Source organism: Ochlerotatus camptorhynchus, unplaced genomic scaffold, assembly GCF_037179485.1.
Source record: "Ochlerotatus camptorhynchus isolate MF236.1 unplaced genomic scaffold, CSIRO-AGI_Acam_v1.1 ptg000380l, whole genome shotgun sequence".
Classification (NCBI taxonomy): Eukaryota; Metazoa; Arthropoda; class Insecta; order Diptera; family Culicidae; genus Ochlerotatus; species Ochlerotatus camptorhynchus.
This window is the reverse complement of record NW_027040868.1, coordinates 58,240-82,945: the sequence shown is the minus strand read 5'-3', so window position 1 is coordinate 82,945 and position 24,706 is coordinate 58,240. Positions and strand designations below refer to the sequence as shown.

General features: G+C 38.5%; 2 protein-coding genes across 2 annotated transcripts in view; both read left to right on the top strand.

Annotated features, from left to right (window-relative positions):
- The window catches only part of LOC135710405 (uncharacterized), a 183,169-nt gene that overhangs the window by 152,113 nt on the left and 6,350 nt on the right, over positions 1–24,706 (top strand). The gene's annotated exons all lie outside the window — the stretch shown is intronic.
- Positions 4,982–15,080, top strand: LOC135710416 (protein obstructor-E-like). Its single transcript, XM_065232991.1, has 2 exons — positions 4,982–5,683; positions 14,823–15,080. Exons 1-2 carry the CDS (start codon positions 5,057–5,059, stop codon positions 15,063–15,065), a joined length of 870 nt encoding a protein of 289 aa, XP_065089063.1. The 5' UTR covers positions 4,982–5,056; the 3' UTR covers positions 15,066–15,080.

Sequence of the window (24,706 nt, the reverse complement as noted above, 5' to 3'; positions counted from 1 at the left end):
GAATCTCGAAGGGGGTTACGGCAAGGTGATGGACTTTCGTGTCTGCTATTCAACATCGCGTTAGAAGGTGTGATCAGAAGAGCAGGGATAAACACGAGTGGCACGATCTTCAGGAAGTCCATCCAGCTTCTTGGCTTCGTCGATGACATGGACATCATGGCACGGAACTTTGAGATGATGGCGGAAACGTACATCAGACTGAAGGCTGAAGCTAGGCGGATTGGACTTGCCATCAACGCATCAAAGACAAAATATATGAAAGGTAGAGGTTCTAAGGAAGACAATGTTAGCCTCTCACCCCGAGTTCAGATAGACGGTGACGTAATCGAGGTGGTCGATGAGTTCGTGTATTTGGGCTCACTGGTGAACGCCGAAAATGATACCAGCAGAGAAATTCAAAGACGCATTATGGCAGGGAATCGTGCCTACTTTGGACTCCGGAGCACGCTCCGGTCGAATAAAATTCGCCGCCGCACGAAGTTGACTGTTTACAATACGCTGATTAGACCGGTGGTCCTCTACGGTCACGAGACCTGGACTACCCAACAAACAATTGAGAGCTCTTATAAAACACCTGAGTTGATCAAACGTTGAATAATAGCTTCCAGAGTTGAACAAGAATGTAGTTGTATTTCCATTTGATTAAAAGTTTTAAAAGCTGTTGGAGCACTCTTAAATGATTGTTTACGTTCGGTTTAACTATATGCTTTATAAGACCTACGATAACTTTTATAGCACCTTAGTTAAACCGATTGACAAGAGCTATATAGAACGTGGAATAAACGCATCAAAACAAACCATTGGGAGCTCTTATAAAACACCTGAGTTGATCAAACGTTGAATAATAGCTTCCAAAGTTGTACAAGAATGTAGTTGTATTGCCTTTTTGGTTAAACGCTTCAAAAGCTGCTTGGAGCACTCTTAAATGATTGTTTACGTTCGACCAACCACCAACCACAATTTTGTTGCTAAAAATAGCACAAGTGATAGGCACGTTTATATGACCATAAGGCAATGATTATTCGACTGCAAGAGAAGTCACTCAAGATGAGCTTCATATACTTCTCTCATATGATCAAAATATGTATTCAAGAATAGAGCAGATGGAAACAGAAGCGGCTGGCAATCCGGGATCATGAGTTCGAATCTTGCTTCGAGAAACCCTCGGTGGTGGAGTAGAGGTAAATTATATATAGGTGTTATTAATAAATGCAAACATTAATTTAAGACATATATCATATAATCAACGATAACATTTCTAGATAAATTCTCTCAATTAATGATTAGAGAGATTAATTGAAAGAATATCAATCAAAGATTAAACAGATGCTTGTTACTACTTACTCCATGATCACAGAATGTGAATTATGGAATAATTACATATTTTTTTCAATGTTCACAAATATATTAAATTAATAAAAACTGTACAAGCAATTATTTTGGCGTACCACGACAATTGTTAAACTAATTTTAATCTGTGAATATTGTGAGTACTTACACAACGGTTATTAAGGAGTCATTGAAAAGTGCTATAAACGCTTTTCACCGCTTGCTGTATAGTGATTATTTAGGAGTCATAAAAGAGTGTAACAAACGCCTCTCAGGTTCAATCTCTAATACATTTCGAAGCAGCTGTTAGGAGGTGTCTATAAATGTTGTATTAGAGCTTTCACCAAAACAATAAAGCTTGAGTTTAAATATGTATCTATAAACGTTGTATAAAAGTTGCTTCTATCCGGTTGTTAAGGAGTCATTGAAAAGTGTTATAAACGCTTTTCACCGCTTGCTGTTCAGGTAATATTTAGGAGTCATAAAAGAGTGCAACAAACGCCTCTCAGCTTTACTCTCTACTAAATTTCAAAGCAGCTGTCAAGAAGTGTCTACAAACGTTGTATAAGAGCTTTCACCAAAATAAAAAGCTTGTGTTTTAATATGTATCTATAAACGTTGTATAAAAGTTGCTTCTACTCCTATACCGCGTATACATATAATACTGTAGTAGAATGGAGAACCAGTGTAAACAAGAGTTTTACAGAAGTTGTAATAAACAAATTGTACAGTTATTATTCAGCATGCAGTTGAATAAAATCACAATGGAAGCGTTTCTTCAACAAGAAATTGATTTTGGGTAAACGTTTTACTGAATACGTTAGACAACACCTTTGTATTGCAGTTGTATAGGTTCTCTAAACCAGTGTAAACAAGGGTTTTATAAAAGTTGTGGTGAACACATTGTGCAATTATTATTCAACATGTAGCTGAAAAAAATCAAAACGAAAGCGTTTCTTCAACTGGAAATTGTTACTTGGGTATGCTCGTGGAGGTGTTTTCGAACGGAAGGTGTTGCGTACCATTTACGGTGGAGTGCAGATGGATGACGAAACGTGGAGGAGGCGAATGAATCACGAATTGCACCAGCTGGGAGAACCATCCATCGTCCACATTGCAAAAATTGGGCGACTACGGTAGGCTGGGCACGTCGTAAGAATGCCACACGACGACCCAGTGAAAATGGTTCTAGAAAGCAAACCAACAGAAACAAGAAGACCTGCGGACCCTTCGCAGACTACGAGGCTGGCGAAGTCTGGCCATGGATCGAATAGATTGGAAACGACTTCTTCGGACAGCAGAGGACAACAAGGCCTTAGCCTGATTGGTAAGGTAAGTATAAATTATAACGGAAATGATTATTTGGGTCTGTAAGATTATTTGATTGAGCCTGCACAAATAAGGTAATTAACAAAAAAAAAACAATCATTGTGACACAGAACAACAACTGTTATGGCAATCCATAACAAAATGTGACTTTATAATCATTGCAGGCTACACTGCAATTTGCAGTGCCTTATCGAGCTCCTCATGATAACAGATGACTTCCAGCATGTATGGAAACGTCTCGGAGGGTGGCGCTGGAACTTTAATACCGTTGACCCACATTGATCTGACCGTTTTTAACTCCACTAATCTACACGCCAGGCAAAAAAAAATGGCTTAAACGAAATTGAAAGAATTTATGTGACAAACTTCTTTTTATGGCTTACGAGTACAGAGAATGAAAAGTATAACATCTTATGATTTCATTATTCGAAAATCTTTATTTACAGAGAAGTAAGTCGAATCGCCCTTGATTGAAGGCACAAGCACGATACAACGCCCTTCACTCATCTGCGCAAGACAGTAATTCTTCTAGATGAATGTTTAAGGTATATTTTGGTGTAATAAGACCACTGAAAAAGCGCGTTGGGTAATTTCTGTATACATATGTACCACTGATTTCGACGTGAACGAATCAATCATACGTTTTTAGTACGAGCTACGGGGCGACCCCGGCGTAGTGATTAACATCCATACCTTTCACGCCAAAGTCACGAGTTCAAATCTCCCCCCGGACAAGTCACGAATGACCCAAGAGTGTTAAAGTGACTATAATAAAAAAATACAGTACGAGCTACAAAACAATGGTTGAAAGAACCTATAATATGAATACTGACATTCATTCTTCTAACAACAACGAAATCTGAACAATTCGTGACTTATGTATGCAAGATGAATAAATTGAGAAATCATCGTAAGCAGGACCCAAAAACAAGTACAAAGCAAGAATTTTTTGCCACCATATTAAGGTTTTAGACCACCCCTCCCCCGCGTAGGCAATCATCCATACATCTTTTTGGAGATTTGTATGCCCCCCCCCCCTCTAAAGAGTCTACGTAGTTTATGAACAGCTCCTTACATTTGCGATAGCTTATACTTAAGGGGAAGCCCCGAGAGATAATTTTTCTTCTTTCCTTTATTTAACGTCGGTCTCTGTTCCGCAATCTAGTGCCAATCACCGACGGACATCGATTGCCATCCATTGACGGCAATCGAATGTGCAGGAAGGCAGCTTCCACACCTGCGTAGGATATCGCACCCATTCACAACACACATGGGCCGGAACCAACGGCTTTACTTCCCTTCCGAAGGAAGACGTGACCAGAGATTTTTATGCCTCAGAAAAATCCCACCGACCTCGGCTGGGATTGAACCCAGACCCATCGGGGTGTTAGAAAGCAGTCACGCTTACCACCACACCACCGGCGCCGGCTGAGTTAATTTTTTTTTCCGGCACGATTTTATTTTTCTAAAAATATTCTAAATCCAAAAAAATCAATATTTTTCTCACATTCCTGGGATAATTTACACGTAAAAATATTTTATTTTTATTTCATCATAAAAAATTGGACCCTCAGCAAAACCTAAAATTCAATGTTTTGTGGGTTTTGAGTCAAACTTTATGCCATGATCACTTATAAAAAATGTTTTTGCACGTGAGTTTTCTTTGAAAAATTAGAAAAAATGTGATTTTTTTTTTTAGATTTTTGATATAATTTTACAATAATTTTAGAAATATCAAAACGTAATTATTTTTTTCAGAGCGGTGAACATCCCCACAACCGTAACTCCACTACTTCACAACAACAACTTAATTGTTTAGTAGTGTTTGAAAGCGGTATCAAATTGAGCCAACGTAATTATATGATAAGAAGTATAATCCTTTTGGAAGGTGCCAATTACTCTTTGGCTTCAATGACGTCTGTAAATCCGACAGCGTGCGACGCTTTAAATCATGAATCGGGATTAGTTCAGGGGCTCTCCATAAACTACGTAGACAGTTTATGGGGGGGGGGGGGGGTTAACAATTATCCACGGTCCATACAAATTTTAAATTTTTTGTATGGGCGATTGTCTACGCAGGGGGAGGGGGGGGTCAAGAATCCCAAAAAACTGTCTACGTAGTTTATGAACAGGCCCCAAATAATCGGATGCCAAAATTGCAGGCATGTTTGAAATTACACAGACCACAATAATAAATAATCCAGCCGCTTCTCGAACAAACGACGACAAAACAGTTGGTTATCGCTTGTGAGAAGATTATCTTGGTTTTATCTGATTTATGATCCTTCATTTAGCATCGTGCTGGGACGGCTTGAATAATATTTGAAAGAGACCCAAAGTGGTTCGTTTTTAGTAGTTAATCATTCCTGGAAACGATTTAGACGAAGTATCAAGTGAGATGCATAGAGTAACCGTTTTTGCGTTCCTTGCTGTGTTAGTTTTAGGCAGTATTCCGAGATCACAAGCCAACAGTTGTATTGGACGCCCGGATGGCTCTTTTGTGAACGATTTTACGGAATGTGAAGCCTTTTTCACGTGTATCCGCGAAACACAAGTGCCTGGCCGTTGTCCTGATGGGTTCTATTTCAATGAAGAACGCCAGCTCTGTGATAACCAATGGAATGTAGTTTGTCTCCTTTGCATTGGACCCGAAGAAGAACCCGAAGTGGTGGATCCTGAAACCTTCATTACACCCGAATTTTTCCCAATCGAAAATGAATGTCGAAAATATACGCTTTGTGCTAACGGCGTTGGATTCTTGAGAGAATGCTCTGCAGGTCTTATGTTCAACCCGGAATCCCTGACGTGTGATTTGGAGGATAACGTAGACTGTGTTGAAAGTATGTGTCCAAATAATATCAACCCAATGGAGGCAACGATGGTTCCGGATCCCGCGGATTGCAGTCGATACTATATTTGCTTCCAACGACAACCAATCGGAGGAACGTCACACGCGTGCAATGATGGTCTACTGTTTGATCCCATCAACATGCGATGCGATTTTGAGGAAAATGTTGAATGTGAGGTATGTAGTAGTGAGACGAGGATAATGTGATTGAGAGGGTGCTTTTTTCAATTATGTAATTTTGAATTTTGTTCTGTTATTTGTCCATTCTCATGACACGTCTTTCTGATCCGTCATTTGAAATCCAGAAATTCAAAATAACCTCTATCCTACCAATAAGATTCACGTACTACTCGGCTAATGAAGTTTAGGCTATCAAATTCATCACCCCGATTAATACATTTAATTCGCAAACGTTTACACACTTGTCTCTATCTGGACATGTGTCCCTGTACTGCTATATAGCTGATCATTATCAGTCAGCCCTATGGCAGGATGTCATTATCGGTAGTCAATATGTCATAAGTGATAGTGGGCACAGCACAGCAAAATGATGTACCCGGGACATGCTGTCTACTGCCAAACTCGGGTTGGTATTGACACTGTCATTGGGCTAAGATCAGTCGATGATGAAAAAACTTAGCAGTATTGCATTAGAATGTAAAGCACATATGTTCATGAATGTAATTTGTAAGAGGGAAGTCTATCGCATTTGAAATTAAAACTATGAAAGCAAATATTTACTATGGGGGCTCCTAAGGATAGCAGCCCCGGTCCTTTCGGTTCCTTATTCCGGCACTGTTGGTTCGCGTGTAAAGGGCCTTAGAAAGATTGTTTACAAATGCTTTTGTGCCGTTATCAAATGTCATGCTTGATTTAGCCTCCTCATACAGACTAAAACGAAACATTTTCAATATTCTTATTTTTCTTTATTTAAAGTTTCACAGTGGCATGATGTAAAATTATTGCTATTTTCCAAATGAACAAGGTTTAAAAAGAACATAACAATTATATCCCTGCAAAGAGCTCCGTAAAATAATGCATGAAGCTTTTGTAGGTTTTGATATCAGCTAAACCTTTTGTCAATAGCTAAAATCTGTATCTCTTATGCTTGACGAACTAGAGTGGACAGAACTGTTTTTGTTTTTCAGTGAATGTAATTTACAATAACTCTGATTTATCATGCATTAGAGATACCGATATAAGTTATTCACAAAAGTTATAGTTAACATTAAAACCTACAAAAACTTCATTCATCGTTTAAAGGATTTCTGTTGATGTAAAACATTAAAGTCAAATTAATGTAAATGAATGCATGAAATGAATGTAAATGATTGCCAGGTAATGCCTGGTTGAGACCAATTATGTTTCCACTACATTTTTATTTGAAAGTTGTGATCATTTTATTAAAATACTATCTATATCTGTTAAAAATGATTAAAAGTTGTGAAAGTTTCCTTCGAAGAACGCTGTGGCTTTCGTTAAACATTGCACAGTGGGCCAGGAATTAAATCTAGCAGGAAAAAAATGATAACGCTCAAGGATTGCATCTAGTTGAGTTGACATCTCTAGTGAAGTTTCTTGTATTAATTGGGTTCTTTAATTTTGAAAAATGTATCGTTTTTTATAGATCATCTGAAAGAGCTTCGTTTTCGGAGTACAGCGATATTTTTTTCGAACCCACACACTTTCATCTCGATTTTTAAATCAAGATTTAAAGCAAAATAATAACTTCACTGTTTGACACTAAACTAACAAACTGACAGCTCGCTCCCATACAAAGTGACACCGAGGGGCGCTAATAAGGTGATTTTTGCAAATGTAATCGTACTTATTTAAAATAGTTCCAGTGTACCAAAATTGATGAAATTTTGGGTTTGGGTTCCATTTTTAATGCAGATTACGAATATGCATTTACCTCAATACCCTTAAAGAACCCAATTAGAACTACAATTTGGAGGATAAAAATAATTCATCTTTGGCCGCAAAGAGGGCGCAGCACAAACTTTTATATTTCACAAGATAAGAGTTTGCTGTCCTAGGCAAAGTTGTAGAGGGGGTGAGAAAGCAGTCACGCTTACCACAACACCACCGGCGCCAGCAAGTTCCGGCACACCACACTTCTGGATATCTTTTTCTTCGAGCGGTTTGTTTACTAAAATGAACTAAGATGATTGTACTTGACAAGTTTAGCTATCATCATACTCCTCGTGTTTGTTCGCGAAGTTCACATCACTTGCATGGGAAATCAATTTCTGACCAGCATACACCTTCTGTAAACTATTTTGTTTTGGCACCGTTTATAGTGAACTTCTTATGAACATTAACGGCAAATAACTCACCAACACTAGCAGAACGTTAGTTCCAGCCCACCTGTGATTATCTGCCTTGGTTTGCGCTCCCACACGGTAAGAAAAAAGTACCCAACGGAAAGTTTACTTTTACCTATTTTTGACTAGTTTGTCTCCTTTTCTCCTCCTGTTGTCAAAAACGGAGGTGCAAAACCACCCAACAGGGGTAGTAAAGTGTGGGAACCCAACGTTGAGTATAATCATATGTACCTACTGTTGGGTACAACTATAGTGCCGAGATGAGTGAAAAGAACTTAATTTTGGGTGACTTTTTTTCTAACCGTGCACTTTAGCAGATCGTCTTCGAACCTCACATCTGAAGTACATTTTGAATAGGTCATATGTAACAAACGTAAACAATTTGACATTTTACTGCTGCCAGACCCTTCTTTGCTTACACTTGCTAAAGGCGAAATTTGGGCTCGCTACTTCATTTCTGTTTAATTTTTTCAACAAAAAACTATATGCTGTATGTGTTAACCAGGGCGTTACAATATCAGCTTCAATAGACCAAATCGATGCGACGAAGAGACTGCTAGCTTTCTTTTTCTGTTAAGGCTCAAGACACCGTCACTCAATTCGGATTCTTTGTCATTTTGAAATATTCTTTAATCATCATCATTAGTATAAACATACATTCACGCACAAGCGATCAGAAAATTTAAAGCACGTATTTCATGATTTTACATCTTTAATTTTCTAGTAAAAACAGCTTCATTGCATTAACTTACTTGTGTTCTACGTATTCTATAATTTAACGTAATCCAATACACAAGACTAATATAAACAGCTGGTCAAATCTCTTGGTGAACAAAATAAAACACAAATAAATTCACTTCGACTTCACTTCAGGGGAAACATGTCAGAAGGGTTCAACTCGAAACGTAAACAATGACTTTGAACGTCGATTTCTCTTGAATGGCTACACGCCCACGGAATCTGACTACACCAGCTCAAAGAACAAGCATTGTTCTGTCAGATTATTTAGTTAGTGTGAGTGGGTGCGTTGTCATTCGCAAGAAACCGACGATCCAAGTCATTGTTTACGTTTCGAGTTAGACCCTTCTGACATGTTTCCTCTGACTTCTTTGCTAGCGAACATAAAATAATCATTGAGTAAGCGTTGCCAGATGTATTGCCTCTAGCAGTGAGGTTTATTAACACATCCAAATACGAAGTCTAAACTAATAACTTAGATGAGTGGATGTTTTTAATGGTGAATACATATAAACTGGCTAAGTAAAATTAAATGGAGCTTTTTTGGAACTTAAACGTTCCAATTACAAAGGCAAAAAAAAACATTGAATTAAACACAAACAAAGGAGATGCCAGCAGTGCACGTAGCTGGTCATTCGCTTTCCCGCACAGGAATGTAAATAAAATATTATACAGCGTGGTCTAGCAATATAAACGTCAGGCTTGCTTCCACTCACTTGCTATGAAAAATGATTTTCTTGATTTTGGAATAATAAGATGTTATAATGATATTTTGTACTTGTTAGATACAAGAAGAGGCAAATGTTTGACACATAAACCAGTCAAATTCACTCTCAGATAGTCACGATCAACGATTTTACGACTCGCGAGCTCTCACTCTCAGTAAACGCTCACGAATCATAAAATCGCTGATTGTGACACTCTGAAAGCAAAATTGACAGTTTTCATGTGTCAAATTCATACTTTACAATCTCTTCTATTAAGTTGCATGTGCAAAATATCATAATAACTAGAGTCGGTGTATAATGAGTCACGCCAAGAGAAAAACAGTTGAACTCGCATCACGGTTTTCGAAAGATTCTCATTCTTTTCACTTGGCAACAGAGGACTTCTACAACAACTTCAAATGACTTCTAGCGAGAGAAAAAATATTGCGGCTGTAGTAAATCATTATATCAGTGATTTTGTCAAATTATCTTAACAAAAAATTGTAGAAATTCACATTACTAATCAATACCGAGCGTATCCCATGACAATTTAACGCTCACTGCGTGTTTATGCTCATTTCTTTGATTATATTTTATATGTTATTGCAATACCTTTCGTGGACCTTTCATAGAATCGTAATGTTTATTTACTTTGCACGATAGGTAGCCGGTTTGACAGTTCAATAGGTAGACTTGGCTTCACTCTTGGCGTGACTCATTATACACCGACTCTAATAATAACATCTAATGATTTTATAATTCCGAAAATCATTTTTTATAGCAAGTGAGTGGAAGCAACCTGGCGAATGTTTTGTCTATAATATTCTTATGCACGCATATGTATGACGTCACATTTGATGTTGTATTGAATAGTGAAAAAAATAAAAGAGATGGTAAGATTTGCTCACCATAGAGCTTTTTGACGTTTAATCGGCGCACACTACCCAACAAAAAATTCAAAGTCACAAATAAGCATACACATTGAATAATTGCTGTATAACAGTGTACAATGCTGAATAAAACAGGATGTCGAATTATGTGCTGAACAAAGCTCATTGAGATCGATAGATGCGCTTTTATTCCGCCGTACACACTTAGATTTTTTGCCGAGATGGGCACCACCGAGCAGCTCGGCATTTTATTTTGCTGGATCTCAGTGAAAAACTTGCCGAGATTCAGCTAACAAACGGGAATTTTGCCGAGATCTCAGCTAACAAACATATTTTTTGCTGAATTTCCAGCAAAATAAAATGCCGAGCTGCTCGGTGGTGCCCATCTCGGCAAAAAAATCTAAGTGTGTATGATTAATTTCCTTATTAAAAGCTTTATAAACCACTCAACAAACAATTCAAAGTCACAAATAAGCATATATATTGAATAAATGCTGTATAACAGTGTACAATGCTGAATAAAAAGAGTTGTCGAATTATGTGCTGAAAAAGCTCATTGTTCCACTCTGATCTGATTAATTTACTTATTAAAAGCTGTAAAGGTGTTAAATGTCTTCCTAATTCAACGCCAGAAGTTCGATCTAATAACAAACTGAATAAGTGTAATTTGTACATACATTGACACTTTAATTCAACTGTTTTCAATTGATTTAATAACATGCTTTATTAGACGTCTAATAAATGATCTCCAGCTCCTTCATTAGATTTCATTGCATTACTTTACAATATTGCTGAATAAAGGAGCTCTTATACAACTATGCGTCCATGTTGTAATCACATGATTTGTAAATGCTTTATAAACGACGTATTAGATTCATTATTCGACAACACTGATTCAGTCTTACAACAAGGCGAAATCAGTAGAGTAGTCGTTACCGTTTCCGTTTTCCAATTAGAAGGTCGTGAGTTCAATCCCAAGCTCAACTTTTTTTTTATATATTTGCGTAGAACATAATTAATTTAAATAGTAATATCGATCACATGACTCACGATAATGAATACATTGATCTAGTTTTAAATATAACCGAGCATCCTTTTTTTCGACTTGGAGATGTGAAGAGGCAACATTAGTCTCATTTAAAACAACGACGAATGAATTAATCATTCCTACAGGGCCTTGAAGGAGCTAGAGTTGCGATCGGGAGTGCTGATAGGTATCTACTTTCATGCAAGCTTTTTATAGATTATTGAGTTGCCCATATGATGAATTCTAGGATAACTCAGATGACAAGGCAAGCGGCTGGTGATCGGAAGGTACATGGTTCGAATCCCATACAATAATGGCATGTATAAGTATTTAATAAATTTTCTAATATCTGAGCCACGTCAGAAATATTGAATTACAATACACTTAAGAAACACAAAACACCCTTCCCTGTCCCCTGTCCCCTGTCCTCTTAGTTTCGGGTTAATTTTCCCACAGTTGAATAATCGTTTAATAAATGTATAATAATGTCTAATTAAACGTTACTTCACATGATAATAAAGCGTATACAGAGCATCACTGTTTTAAGGAAGCAGTGATGTCTAATAAACACTGAATAATCAAAAATGTTATCGTATAAACTCTGTTACAACTCATAAGTCGAATAAAAGCTTCTCGACATACCTTATAACAACACCAGTAGTTCAATGTTGAGGTTGAATAAATTCTCCAGATTTGTGTGAACAAAGCCTGAACAGAAGTTATTATTAAAAATAGTACAAGTACTATTAAGCATGCAGTTGAATAAAATGGCCAAGATGTCGTTTCGTCAATAGACGATTGTTTGTTGGGTACTACACCATTCAAATCGAATGAGTGCGAGTAAGAGGGAAACAGATTAGTGGGAAAACAAACCGTCCATTCATTCAGGTGTGCTAGATAGAGAAAGACGATTAAACGTCAAAAAGTTCTATACCAGGTGATATTTATAGAGAATGCTGACGTTTATCGTACGCATACTACGTCACGTATACGTATACGCAAAATGTTTTCATCGGGAAAAAAAAACTTCATAGCGGAAAATTTTCCCGATGAAAACAAATCACTGACACAATCATACTTTAGCAATCTCTATGATGCATTGACGCTTGTCTCTCTTTCTCACGTCGCTCAATTGGTCTTTCTTTCAAGCTTCGGGGAAACACATTCACATAGGTTTTTTTTATATCGTGGATCGTCGTATGTAACAAATTTGACAGAAGTGTAAAACTGTTCAAACGACCTATTGTTTTTCCTAATAAAAGTTCAAATATTGCAAATCTTCAATGTAAAACAGCTGTGGGTTGCCTAAAAATGATAACTACGCTTTCCATGAGATATTACTCATTATAATTCGTTATTAAACCGCACGGTCGCAAAATGCGCACGGTCGAATGTAACAACACGACATGCAAAATGTCCTATAATATTGATTGGTTAAAAAACGTTTGTTTTTAAACAGGCACGCTATCAATACCTTGCTGACTCAACATCAGAGCAGCACTCCTGAGATGTTAGTTAACTGGAATTTTGAAAGAATTATGATGCAAACAAACCTATGCAATGCTTTAATTATTGATTGTCAATCTCATAACTTTTTAATTAACATACGATTGTAAGACGTTACGAAAAATTGATAAAATACACACCAACAAATTCTTTATTGTTATTCTAACTCTTTATTGTTTGCTACGTGGACAAACGAGGTATTTTTTATTTTGTTCCATGGGATCTCAACATACACACATATGTGAAACATTTTAGGCTAAAGCCATTATCTTTTGAATTGCCAGATCACTTAATGAGAACAAAATGTGCTAAGATGTGAGTCGAGAAACGACTGGCCATATCGAACTTTGTATTACGTGTTACAAATGTGCATATTCAATTCAAATTGAATGACAGAATGAATCCTGATGAATGTGCGCCTATAGTCTGTATAATCTGTATAATGTTGATTGCTTATCCTCACACTTAGAAAAGTTAATGTAAATTTAGGTGCTCTGAGAGTGACATATACGAGCGTCAATTTTCACATAAAGATTAGTCATAATAGACGCGAAATATAGCTCAATCAAACGTACTTTTCGTAGAGCAACGAAGTTTTCAGTGTCGGAGCATTTAATATTACATGACATGTTTGTTTACGTCTCATCTTTTATGTCAAAGACGGATTCCGTCACGTGTAAAATTAGTTATTTCTAAGTGTGCTTGACAGATACGCGTATTTCGTATACAATGTACAGACTTATTAATTGCCTTGTATTACACAGCAAAAAAATAATTTTGATATCACATCAAAGTGGATGCACTACAATCATGTCGAAAATTTCATGTAATTTTTATGACCACATAAATAAACAAATGCAGCAAAAGCAGCGTAATGTCAGTTCATGCATTGTATTAATGATAATTTTGTCCTTTTTAGCAAGTAGTATTACACCATATTTTCGACATGATTGTAGTGCATCCACTTTGACGTGATATCAAAATTATTTTTTTGCTGTGTAGGTCAATAGTCGAGTATTAGTACAAGACACCGGAGAAGTCTGTAGATTGCAGACGAAATACGCGTATCTGTCAAGGATGAGCAAGTAAGGTAGTGGAATTAAATGGAAATACATTAAGCTACAGAATAGCTTCTATATATAAGGACGAATCAAAATTATTAATTATTAATTAATAATTATAAAGGGGACAGTTGACGAAAAATACATTAAAACATTTTGAGGGTGTTTCAAAATATCGATTTTGCTCCACCAAACTCAATCGATTTCGAAATAAGGGACTGATCATTCTCCGAACTACACTGGCTCTTTAATGTTTCTACGGGAATTAGTATGCACAGAAAAAAGTTCTGAATTTTAACAATCGCGTAAAATCTCCCTTCGCTTAATTTTGAGCTATACTTGGCATAAACAGTGAAATCGTTTACAAGCTTGCATACAATATTGCTAATTTATGCGATGTTGCGCTTAAATTTACACGAAATATCGCGTAAATTTATGCTAAATCTAGCGTTAATTTTATGTGTGCTAGATCTCGCAGAAATTTACATGAATTTTTCGAACGATGTGGGAAAAGTGAACTTTTTGTTCTCATCGTTCTAGTTCTTCCCTGTAGTAATCTACGGAAAAGTTTTCTATCTGCACTAATGTGAAATATTCCCAGCTACAACAATCACATGTCACGAACTACCTAGGATCGTTAAAGTGACTTTATAAAAAGAAACATTTTTTGATTTACGGCTTAGCAACTTTGCAGTCAATTTAATTGTTTATAGGAAAGTTTGAACATACTGAGAGGTAAGCACATATCATCGGTAAGAGACGTGTGTGTGAGAAAATTTGCGAAAAAATCTAAGGGCACCGGTGGGATTAGCCATTAGGTTATTAGCCAAATAAATCCGTAGACCATAGGCCCACCGTTGTATAATTGGCAATGCACCCGTGTACTGAATGGGAATTGTGGGTTCGCACTCCACCGGTGCCCTTAGATTTTTTCGCAAATTTTCTCACACACACGTCTTTTACCGATGATATGTGCTTACCTCTCAGTATGTTCAAACTTTCCTATAAATAAAAAGAAACACTTTTTAAAAGAAGTTAAATATTCGCTTCAATTTCACAGGTAGTAACAGTGCCTCCAAATCTAACCGAATGTCCTCCGACTGGACTGCACTACATTCCGGAGACCGGATCCTGCGAATCCTACTTCATCTGTCTGGACGGTGACAAGATCGGTCCTCTGCAGTGCGCTGATGGCTTAATCTTCGATATTAACACAAGTAACTGTCGACCACGAACTGATGAAGGATCCCAGTGCATTACGGATCCCCCGGTTACCCCTGCGATATTTTTGGGGTATTATTGAAAGTTTATTCTGTGTGTCAACCGAAATGTGTACAGGTAAAATCATGACTTCCAATGAACATTAAAAAAAAAAAAAACGTTTCTGCAAATTAATTGTTAGTATTATTTTGAACCTTTTGGATGACCAATCCCGAACGACCTATGGAAATTTCTGTTTGCATATAGGGGGTGATGTATATAGTATGTCACGCTTTAAGGGGTGTAAGATTTTGTGATAAGCAATACATTAGGTAGGTATATATTTTCTCAATTTAGCGTGACCTAATTAATGCAAAATTTTTAGGATAGACTCTGTTGCAAAATCACAATACTTGCACCAGTTTTGGCACTGCTGAGCAAAAAAGTGAAATGTGCTTCCACTGAGGATTTATTGGCGTGTGGCTTCATTAGGGTGTGATTCATTATGTGGCGGGGTGTAAAAAATCTGAGGTCTCTTCGATTTGAACCATTTTTCGTGAGATATGCATGTTATTTGAGGTTAATATCCCCCACCCTTTTTAAAGGATTGGACCAACGTATGAGAGAAGCAGTAGGGTGGTGTTGCGTGCTATATCATCATCAGAACCACCCTACTGCTTCTTTCTGAGATAACTACGTTGGTCTTTAGGTAGTGATAATTGTTTAATTTTTTTTTCAATATGATATGATGGAGCGTTACATATCATACCAGTTTACATTATAATAGTTTAAAGATCTGAGAAATATTGTATACAAAAGCCCATATTTGTAAATAAAATTGCTTACAAGTTGCTCGTTGCTGTGTGAAATAAAATACAAGTTTACGTGAATGAATTTTAACATCACAATTTAAATTTAGATTTTGCATCCGTTCCCTGAAGATTGAAGATCAAAGAACATTAGAATTGGTAACAGGTTGTAGTGTGATCTAGTGGCGTCGCCTTAACCTCAATGTACCAGCTCACAATACGTTAAGTTTCTCTCTTTCTTGACTGGTTAAGGCGGTGTTATCAAGAATGTTGGTGTTTCGCTTCCTTTCGTATTCCCTACCATTGGACACCTGATTCCTGCCAAATGTTAAAAAGTATGGTGAATATTTTGTTGATTCGTGAACAGATGTACGAATCGCATTAGCTATTTGTTGGAGATTATCCGACCAATTCTTGTGGTTGCCTTTAATGGTGGCTCTTATGGCTGTCGTTATTACCCTATTAACCCTTTCGGTATTATTTACTTGTGGGTGGTAAGACGGCGTTAACCAATGTTTTAAAGGGCGAACACGAAATTATTGCGACACCGAAAATGTCATGCCAATTTTCTTATAATGTTTAGAATCAAACAAAAATTTTAGGGTAGTTTTATACATATATTTACTTCAAAAATCAAAAGAAAAGTTAATCGATGGAGCCTTGAGTGTAAAATTGAACGCATTTTCGCTTGATGCCCTCCATCAAAGTCTTTACAGTGTCATCCGGTACCAGTTTCTCAGTTTTTTTTCCATTTTCTTAACATGTCCTTCTCGTCTTTGACTGTCTTCTTGCTCTTCCGAAGTTCCCGCTTCATTATTGCCCAGTACTGCTCCACCGGGCGCAGCTCCGGACAGTTTGGCGGATTCATGTCCTTTGGAACAAAATGGACAGAATCGGCCTCATACCACTCCAGGACACTTTTAGAATAGTGGCATGATGCCAAATCTGGCCAAAATAGCGGAGCTTCGTCGTGCTGCTGCAAGAACGGCAAAAGGCGCTTCTCGAGGCACTCAGATTTGTAGATCTCGCCATTTACTGTGCCCTTTGTCACGAAAGGCTCACTCCTCAGTCCGCAAGAGCAGACGGCCTGCCAAATGAGATATTTGGAGGTGAACTTCGACATTTTCTTCTTCTTAAATTTGTCGTCCACATCGAACTTGCTCTTGCCGGTGAAAAACTCCAACCCCGGAATTTGCTTAAAATCGGCTTTTATATACGTTTCGTCGTCCATCACACAGCATCCATATTTTGTCAGCATCTTCTCGTAGAGCTTCCGTGCCCGAGTTTTAGCCGTCGATTGTTGCCGCTCATCGCGGTTTGGGAAGTTCTGTACCTTGTATGTATGTAGTCCAGCTCTCTTCTTTGCATTCTGGACGTAGCTCTGCGACATGCCGATCTTTTTAGCCAAATCACGGCTTGAGACGTTGGGATTTGCTTTAATCATCCGCTTCACCTTTCCCTCCGTCTTTTTGTTCTCCGGGCCCGGTTTTCTTCCAGCTCCTTTGCCGTGGTCCAACGTCAACCGCTCCTGGAACCGCTTCAACACTCTGGAGACGGTTGAATGGTGAATGTTCGACATTTTTCCCAACTGCCGGTGCGACAGGTCAGGAAATTCCAGGTGTTTGGAAAGAATTTGTTCTCTCAACTCGCGTTGGTTCACCTCCATTTTCGTTAAATCGAAAAACACGACTTCGAGTTTGACAGCATGTACACAATACACATCAATGAGAAAGTGTGCAAAATTTGGTTGATTTTTACCCAATGGTAAAAAAGTTATGCCCTGTTGAATGTGTCGCAATAATTTCGTGTTCGCCCTTTACTCCATAGTGTTGCAGTAGACTTGCAAATTCCTTTGAGATAAACTGAGTTCCGTTATCAGTAAGGATCATTTCAGGTACTCCGAATAGAAGAAAAAATTAAAGGGTTGTGTCCTAGACACGACCGCAGTATGACGTAGAACCACACAAAATTGATGTTTTTCATGCATTTTTACCTATTATACTTTATCTTAAAATTTTCAAGTATTCCAATGTTTCGGTTATGGTTGACTCAAAACAATTTACACATTTGATGGTGGGGGGGTAGGAGAGGTTGATTGGGGTAGAGGTTGTTGAGGGGGGGGGGTGAGCGATTGTTAAGGGAGGGGCGAGAGGTTGTTGAGGGGAGGAGATAGAGATTGTTATGAAGGAAGGAGGGGGTACATGTATGGCTTTTCCTCATTGTGGTCACGTCGTGATCCACCTTAAGCCGCTGATTTAGACCTGCTTACTGCTGCTAGGACCAAGTGCCACGCCGTCCGAAGCGACAATGAGCAAAAGCATGACAGCAGCGCTGTTTTATATCTTTTCAGGTTCAGAACCTGATAGGATTTCCCGCAGTTTTTTATGAATGGGGCGGAGCAAAAAGTTTCTTTTTTACAGAATATGTAATAAAGGATGGACTTTGTATGTTAATATAATTGCATATATAGAGGTACCAGATATGTTTTACAGTCAGTTGTTGGTAATTCATCGAGTGTATGTCTCCTATTAAGCAATATTTTTTTTTTGAAAATGTTGGCTCTGCATGTAAAAAATTAATTGTTCATACATTATTGGGGTTTTGCTTAAAATTTATTTCTCGAAAAAAATGATCGTCATACATAGTCCATGTCTTTTTCGGGTTATTGTTAAGGGGGAGGGGAGAGGCTTGTTAAGGTGGAGGGAGTTTTCCATGCACGTTTTTACAAGTATCATTCATCATTGTGGTGGACACGCCGTGATCCACCTTTAACCGCTAACCTAGTCCTGCTTGATGCAGGACCTAGCGCCACGCCGTCCGAAGCGTTAATGAGCAGTGGTATCTTCTTCAATGTTCATTTATTTTAATCTTTTTGTTATTTGTACATGATATTTAGTTAAGTGATTTAAGTTTAACTTTTTCAACCTTTAGTTAACATTCATTTTACATCAGTGATGTATGTGTTTGTTTTTCTTTGGGAATAATTGTGTGTTTGGATACTCATGTATCTCTGTGAATTTGATAATCTACTTAACCTACTTAACCTAATATTGCATACCCTAGTTTACCAGCGCTCGGATGAGCGGATGCTCCGAGAGTGTAGCACTCTCGTTGAAATTTTCAAACGATTCATCGATTCGCTCCTGTACCGTCTTGCATCCTGCGGTTCGATGTAGATCACGTATCCTCGTGCCGAACGGGGCATCCAGTATTGTCCTCAGCAGCCGGTTTTGGACCACTTGTAGCTTCTTCTTGTGGGTCTCAGCACACGTACCCCACACCGGCATGGCATAGTTGACCACCGGAGCGATGATCATGTTGAAAACTGCTAGCTTGTTCCGTTGCGACAGCCTAGACCGTCGTGCTATCAACGGGTACAACGATCTCGATAGCGCGATGCATCTGTTCTTGAGGTTGTCGGTGTGGGTACGATAGATTCGCTTGTCATCGATGGTGACTCCGAGGTAGTTGACTTCGTTTGCCCACTCCACAGGCCGGCCGTTCACTCGGATGAGGCAGTCGGCTGGAGGTAGTAGTCTTGATGCTGGTCTATGTCGGAAGAGGATGGCTTGACTCTTGGTTTCGTTCACTTTGATCTTCCAGCTGGTCAGGTACGAGACGTACGCCGTTACGCCCTGCTGAAGCCGATACCGATAGATGTTTGGGGATCTACCGTTGGCCATGATGGCACTGTCATCTGCATACAGCGCGAGGCTGCATCCAGCAGGGAGTTGTGGAACATCGGAGGTGTAGATGTTGTATAGGATGGGGCCCAGAAGGCTGCCCTGAGGTACACCCGCTGGAACCTCTTGGAGTTCCGAAGCAGCACCTGGAAGATGTACTCGAAATGTTCTGTTTGTGAGATAATTTCTTACCATTCTCGCGAGGTAGGCCGGGAAGTTCGCTTGCACCAGCTTGTGGACTAGCCCGTCGTGCCAGACGTTGTCGAAGGCCTTTTCCACATCCAGGAGTACCATAGCCGTGTTGGTGGAGAGTGCCTTGTTCCGTTCGATGGTGTTCTCCACTCGGACCAGTTGGTGGACGGCTGAATGTCCCTTCCGAAAGCCGAACTGCTCCGGCACGATGACATGATGCTCTTCGATGTGTTCCATCAGACGTTGGAGAATGAGCCGTTCGAAGATCTTGCTGACTGCTGATAGCAACGTGATCGGCCTGTAGCTCGATGGGGCAGTTGGGTCCTTCCCCGGTTTTGGGATAGGGATGACCTTCCCTGTCTTCCATCTGGTCGGGAAATAGTTTAGCTATGAGCAGTGGTATGAGAGCAGCGCTGATTTATATCTTTTCAGGTTCAAGCAGAATGATGTGCAACCAAGTGGTATTCGTTTATGATGACTGGGTTTGGGAAAAAGGCTTATTTCATGAAATCAGTGATAAAATTATCATTTGTACATTTTCAAAAGTTTAATTACAGAAAAATTGGAAAAATATTTATTTCAACAGGTTTGTAATGTAATATCCTATCGATTGGCGTATTTGGATTTTAATTTCATCTATAAATGAAAAAGTTACAAGCGTTCAAAACCTAACACTCCTTCACCACACATATTTTTTGACTTGCACCCCAGTATAGTCGACAAAGACGTAGTTCTACGTCAAAACTGCTTGTTCTAAGAACTGAACCAAAGTCGAAGCTGTTGCTTGACGAAACGGTTGGTACCAATACAAATTTAGTGAAAACGTCTGTTAACACCAATAAACATGTACTTCTTCCTTTGTGATTAGTGTGATTAGTTGCCAGGGGTGATCGCAAAACTTCTTTTGTGATTCCATAGGTGGAATAGAATTAATGTTAGTAGCTTTTGATGTTTTGCATGGCACACAAGCCTTGCAGAAAGCTTTTGTATCCTCGGCCATTCGAGGCCAGAAGAATTTTCCTTTCAGAGAGTTCAGTGTCTTGTCATATCCGAGATGTGCTGGTTCATGAATAGTGCTGATTATTTCTTCACGTTCCTGAGAAAGTGGATAATATTTCGACTCATATCTTCTATCAGCAAGCTTGTTGGTATCAGCAACGTATTTGTTGATCATTTTTCCTTTAACCATGAAATCCTTGTATTTAACTGAATCACTTAAAATGTTCGCTCTCAATTTGTCATAATTGCCGTCTTTTAATGCTACTGTCTCAATTATAGATAGACAGTCAGCCAAAATATTGTCTTTTCCTTTACGATACTGGAGCGTGAAGTCATAAGACTGTAATTTCAATGCGCAACGCAATAATCGTGAATTGGCGTTTGCAGCCGAGAGTGTAAACAACCAAGTAATGCTCTTTGCATCGGCTACTACTATGAATGTAGAACCCTCAATGTAATGACGAAAGTTCTCTACAGCCAAAAGAACTGCTAAACACTCTCTTTCTGTTGTCGAGTATTTCCTGAAATACCCGATAATCCGTTTTCCATCATCAAATTCTTGTAGCAAAGCTACTCTAACCGCCAGCTGAGAAGCATCCGTCTCAATTATGAACGGACGAGAGTAATCAGGGGTTGCTAAAACTGGAGCGCATATAAGGACTGCTTTTAATTGTTCAAGTGCTTCTTCTGCTGCCTCAGAGCATTTAATTTTTTTTCGGCTCGTGAACAGAAGTGCGCGAATTAAGTTATTGAGTACAGTTAAAAATCGTTTGTGCTTTAGCCTTGCCTTAAAAGTGTAGCTAAGGTAGTTTTTGAATTCCGCGTAGTCTGTTCGATTAAGTTTATTAGTGAATTTTGTACAAAAAGCGCTTTTTTGTACGGGTTGGATTTAAATCTTCGGTTCGGCTATCGCAAGGCCGGACAAGGGGTTAAGCGGCATCTTTCCCGTAGGCCGTGTGAAATGGACCATCAGACTCGTGCCCCAAGCAAAGGCCCGCCTGTTAAAAGGTAGCTAAACGGAGAAGAGTGAAGTTTGCTATTCCTCGGAGCGAAACTTTCCTGACGGTCGCCAATCAACCGTCGGTGAGATCCTTTTTCCGCTACAACCCATGTGGACCATTCTTTCCGAGAGCGCGGACCATTGAGTGCATAGCCAAGAGCGTACAACGGTCCGGATTCAATCCAAGCAGAGGGGTAGGTTTCATTTCATCCCGGGCGGTCATAGTGGAAGCTTAGTACGCGAAGCCGTGTGGCGGTAAGTGGGCCGTCTCCTCTCTAAGGGGTGAATCTCCCGGAAAAGCAAGACCACGGTCGATGCTCAGCTCTCGACGTAATAAATCGGAAGCCTTCCGTCCAGCCGCAACTCTAGTTCGGCCATACTGCGCACGAGTCAGCTTCATCGCTGTTCGCCATACTGCAGCTCATGTGCGGCGCCATCACGCCTCGCCTCGAAAGTCGCTTCCGTAGCCATCATCGAGTCCCCACCGTCAGCAATCATCGAGCCATCGTTCTTCGCATCGAAAAACCTGCGCAGGTATGTTAGAGTATGTTTTTATTCATGGGCATGATTTGCTCTTTTTCCGTACACTCATCCAAAAGTACAACCCGAATAACCGAACTCAATAGACTTTAATGAAGATTGAAGATTAGCTTTTTATGTTTGCAATGTTTTTCCCTGGAATAAAAGACACTCGCTATCTTACGTTCAGTTCAGTTGAGTAAGCATTCCTTCTTTCTGTTTCCGTTTCGTTCATGTTTGGGTAAGTCAGAGTAATTCTTTAGTTCCGATAATATCTGCGGTTCAACAGGACTTGAAAAACCGCATAGCGATACAGAATGATAAATATCAGTAAAACTAGAAGATTCTGTGGATTTTGCAATCGATTTGAATATAAATATTTATATATATATCACATTTTTAAAGACGGTGCACCGGTAAAAAGTAAGGCTACGCCACGCCACTGTTGTGATCCTTTCCAAGGATGACGGTCAGTATCCAGAATCCAGTATTTACCAACAAAATTGAGCTGATCCTAACGATCTAATATGTTAACCTATTTGCAATAATTTGTATAAATCAGATATAAACTTCACAGTTCGAAAAAGTTGTGTAAATTTATATTCGATATGATGCACATAAATGAAGCATCACATATCATATAAGCTTACATTATAAATCGTGTAAAATTCTGACACATTTCATGAAATGTTACAAATATGGTTTACAAGTTGCTCCTTTTTTTGAAATACAAGTTTACGTGAATGAATGTTTGCATTACAAACAAAACTAAGAATTTTTGGCTGTGTTTTCTCCACAAACATAGATCTCCAAAAATATATTTTTGAGCTTACTATCAAAATTAACTCCCTTGGTGGATGCTATTCAATCTGCACCAAACATGTACCAGCGCCAGATGAACAAGGAAATAGTAAAAACTTGTTGTCACAATTTGAAGCTGCAATATATTTAAAATTTTTATTGCCTTCAGAAACTACACATTTTAAAAAAGAAGTGTATAGGAGCGTCATATCCCAAGTAACAATTCTGCAATCATTTGGCTTCCACTCTGATTTATGATGGTTTTATAATGGCAATGAATAATCCATTTAGTTTAAATCCAGCATTTTGCAGTGTAACACGTTCCTGCTTAGTAGTTCACCTTTTCGCTGTTTTAAAAACCTTTTACAGTCTGTCGAGAAGTCAAAAACTGTCATGTTTTAAAATTAAATTTAAAGTTGTTCTCAATCCCACCATAAAACTGTTCTATAAATCAATCATAAACTTCATTAGCAATTTTTTATTAATGTCTTGATAAAATACTCTATAAACCTGTTCTATCATTATAAAAGCAATCATATAACCATTAAGTTTTAAATGAGAGCAAATGGTATATATTGTTGCCTTTTAGGCTTTTAAAAGTGTATCATAAAATCTCCTCTGTTTACAAATTGAATTTTAAGGATGGATCCTCACAGTGAATGAAAACCAAATTTATGACAAGGATATATCGAAGGATAAACGAAGTTGGAAGAAAAATTCAAGCGATGCTAACGACCGAAGTAAAATTTAGTTCTTTAGAAGAACCAGCACGCCCGGCGGAACGGTTACAATCAACGACTGAGCATCTGGTGGAGAAGAGAGAAGTGAGCGTGGTCCTCAAATTCATAAAACATTGTCAAAACAGCCTGAAAACAAACCAGCCTTCTCCAGACCTTGCGAATAGATGAAGATCGGAATAACTTGTGTCAGTACCGACAGCAAACCACTGAAACTGTCAGTTAGCGGACACTAGTTGGTTTCCGATCCATAGCTGCGATTTTATTCGGTGAAAGGGTCATCACTTGGAAAAAATTAATTCAACTGTACATTTCTGCATCGTTTGATGGTGCACTTCCAGAACCATCCGGAAGAAGGGGATCTTTTCGGGAATTATCGAGGTTACAGTTGTGCGAAATGCGAAATATTGTGAACACTTTCTTAGTAACTGCTTCCAAGCCATCGGGAGATAATTGCCTGGAAGAATGCTGAATCTCACAGCGCAACTATCGAAAGATAAACAAACTTTGACGTTTAACTTTTGCAAGCAACTTTGTCTCCATAAATGCTGCCATAAATCTGAACGGGTTAAGATTAAGCAAAATGGCATTAGATAAATACAATTCAGCCTGCAAGTTTTCTTCATAAAAGCCATTTTACAACATAAGGATTTTGTTATGGATTTCTTAAAAGCAAAACAACTTTTTCACAAATGACCCATGAAAATCAACTTTTATGCCACCGCCATGTTACATTTAGTTTGCTTGTTTTTTTACAATCTTCGATTTTCTCTCTATATTTCCTTGGATGTAACTATATTTTGGTAAATTTAGCAATGAGCAAACATTTAAATGCGAATATCATAAAAAAATAATCTCAGCCTAGCTCGATCTGAAAAATAATTTATTTTATTCAACGTAAAATAATTAGTCAAATCGACGTTTTACGAGAGCGGACCTATTTTTTTCGATGTTTACATGTACACTTCACATGAAATTTAATAAGGCACTTAAAACTAGGCCAC

Coding starts and splice junctions, on each gene's coding strand:
- LOC135710416 (XM_065232991.1), top strand. CDS start 5,057: ATGCATAGAGTAACCGTTTTTGCGTTCCTTGCTGTGTTAGTTTTAGGC. Junction 5,684..14,822: donor AGGAAAATGTTGAATGTGAG/GTATGTAGTAGT, acceptor TCAATTTCACAG/GTAGTAACAGTGCCTCCAAA.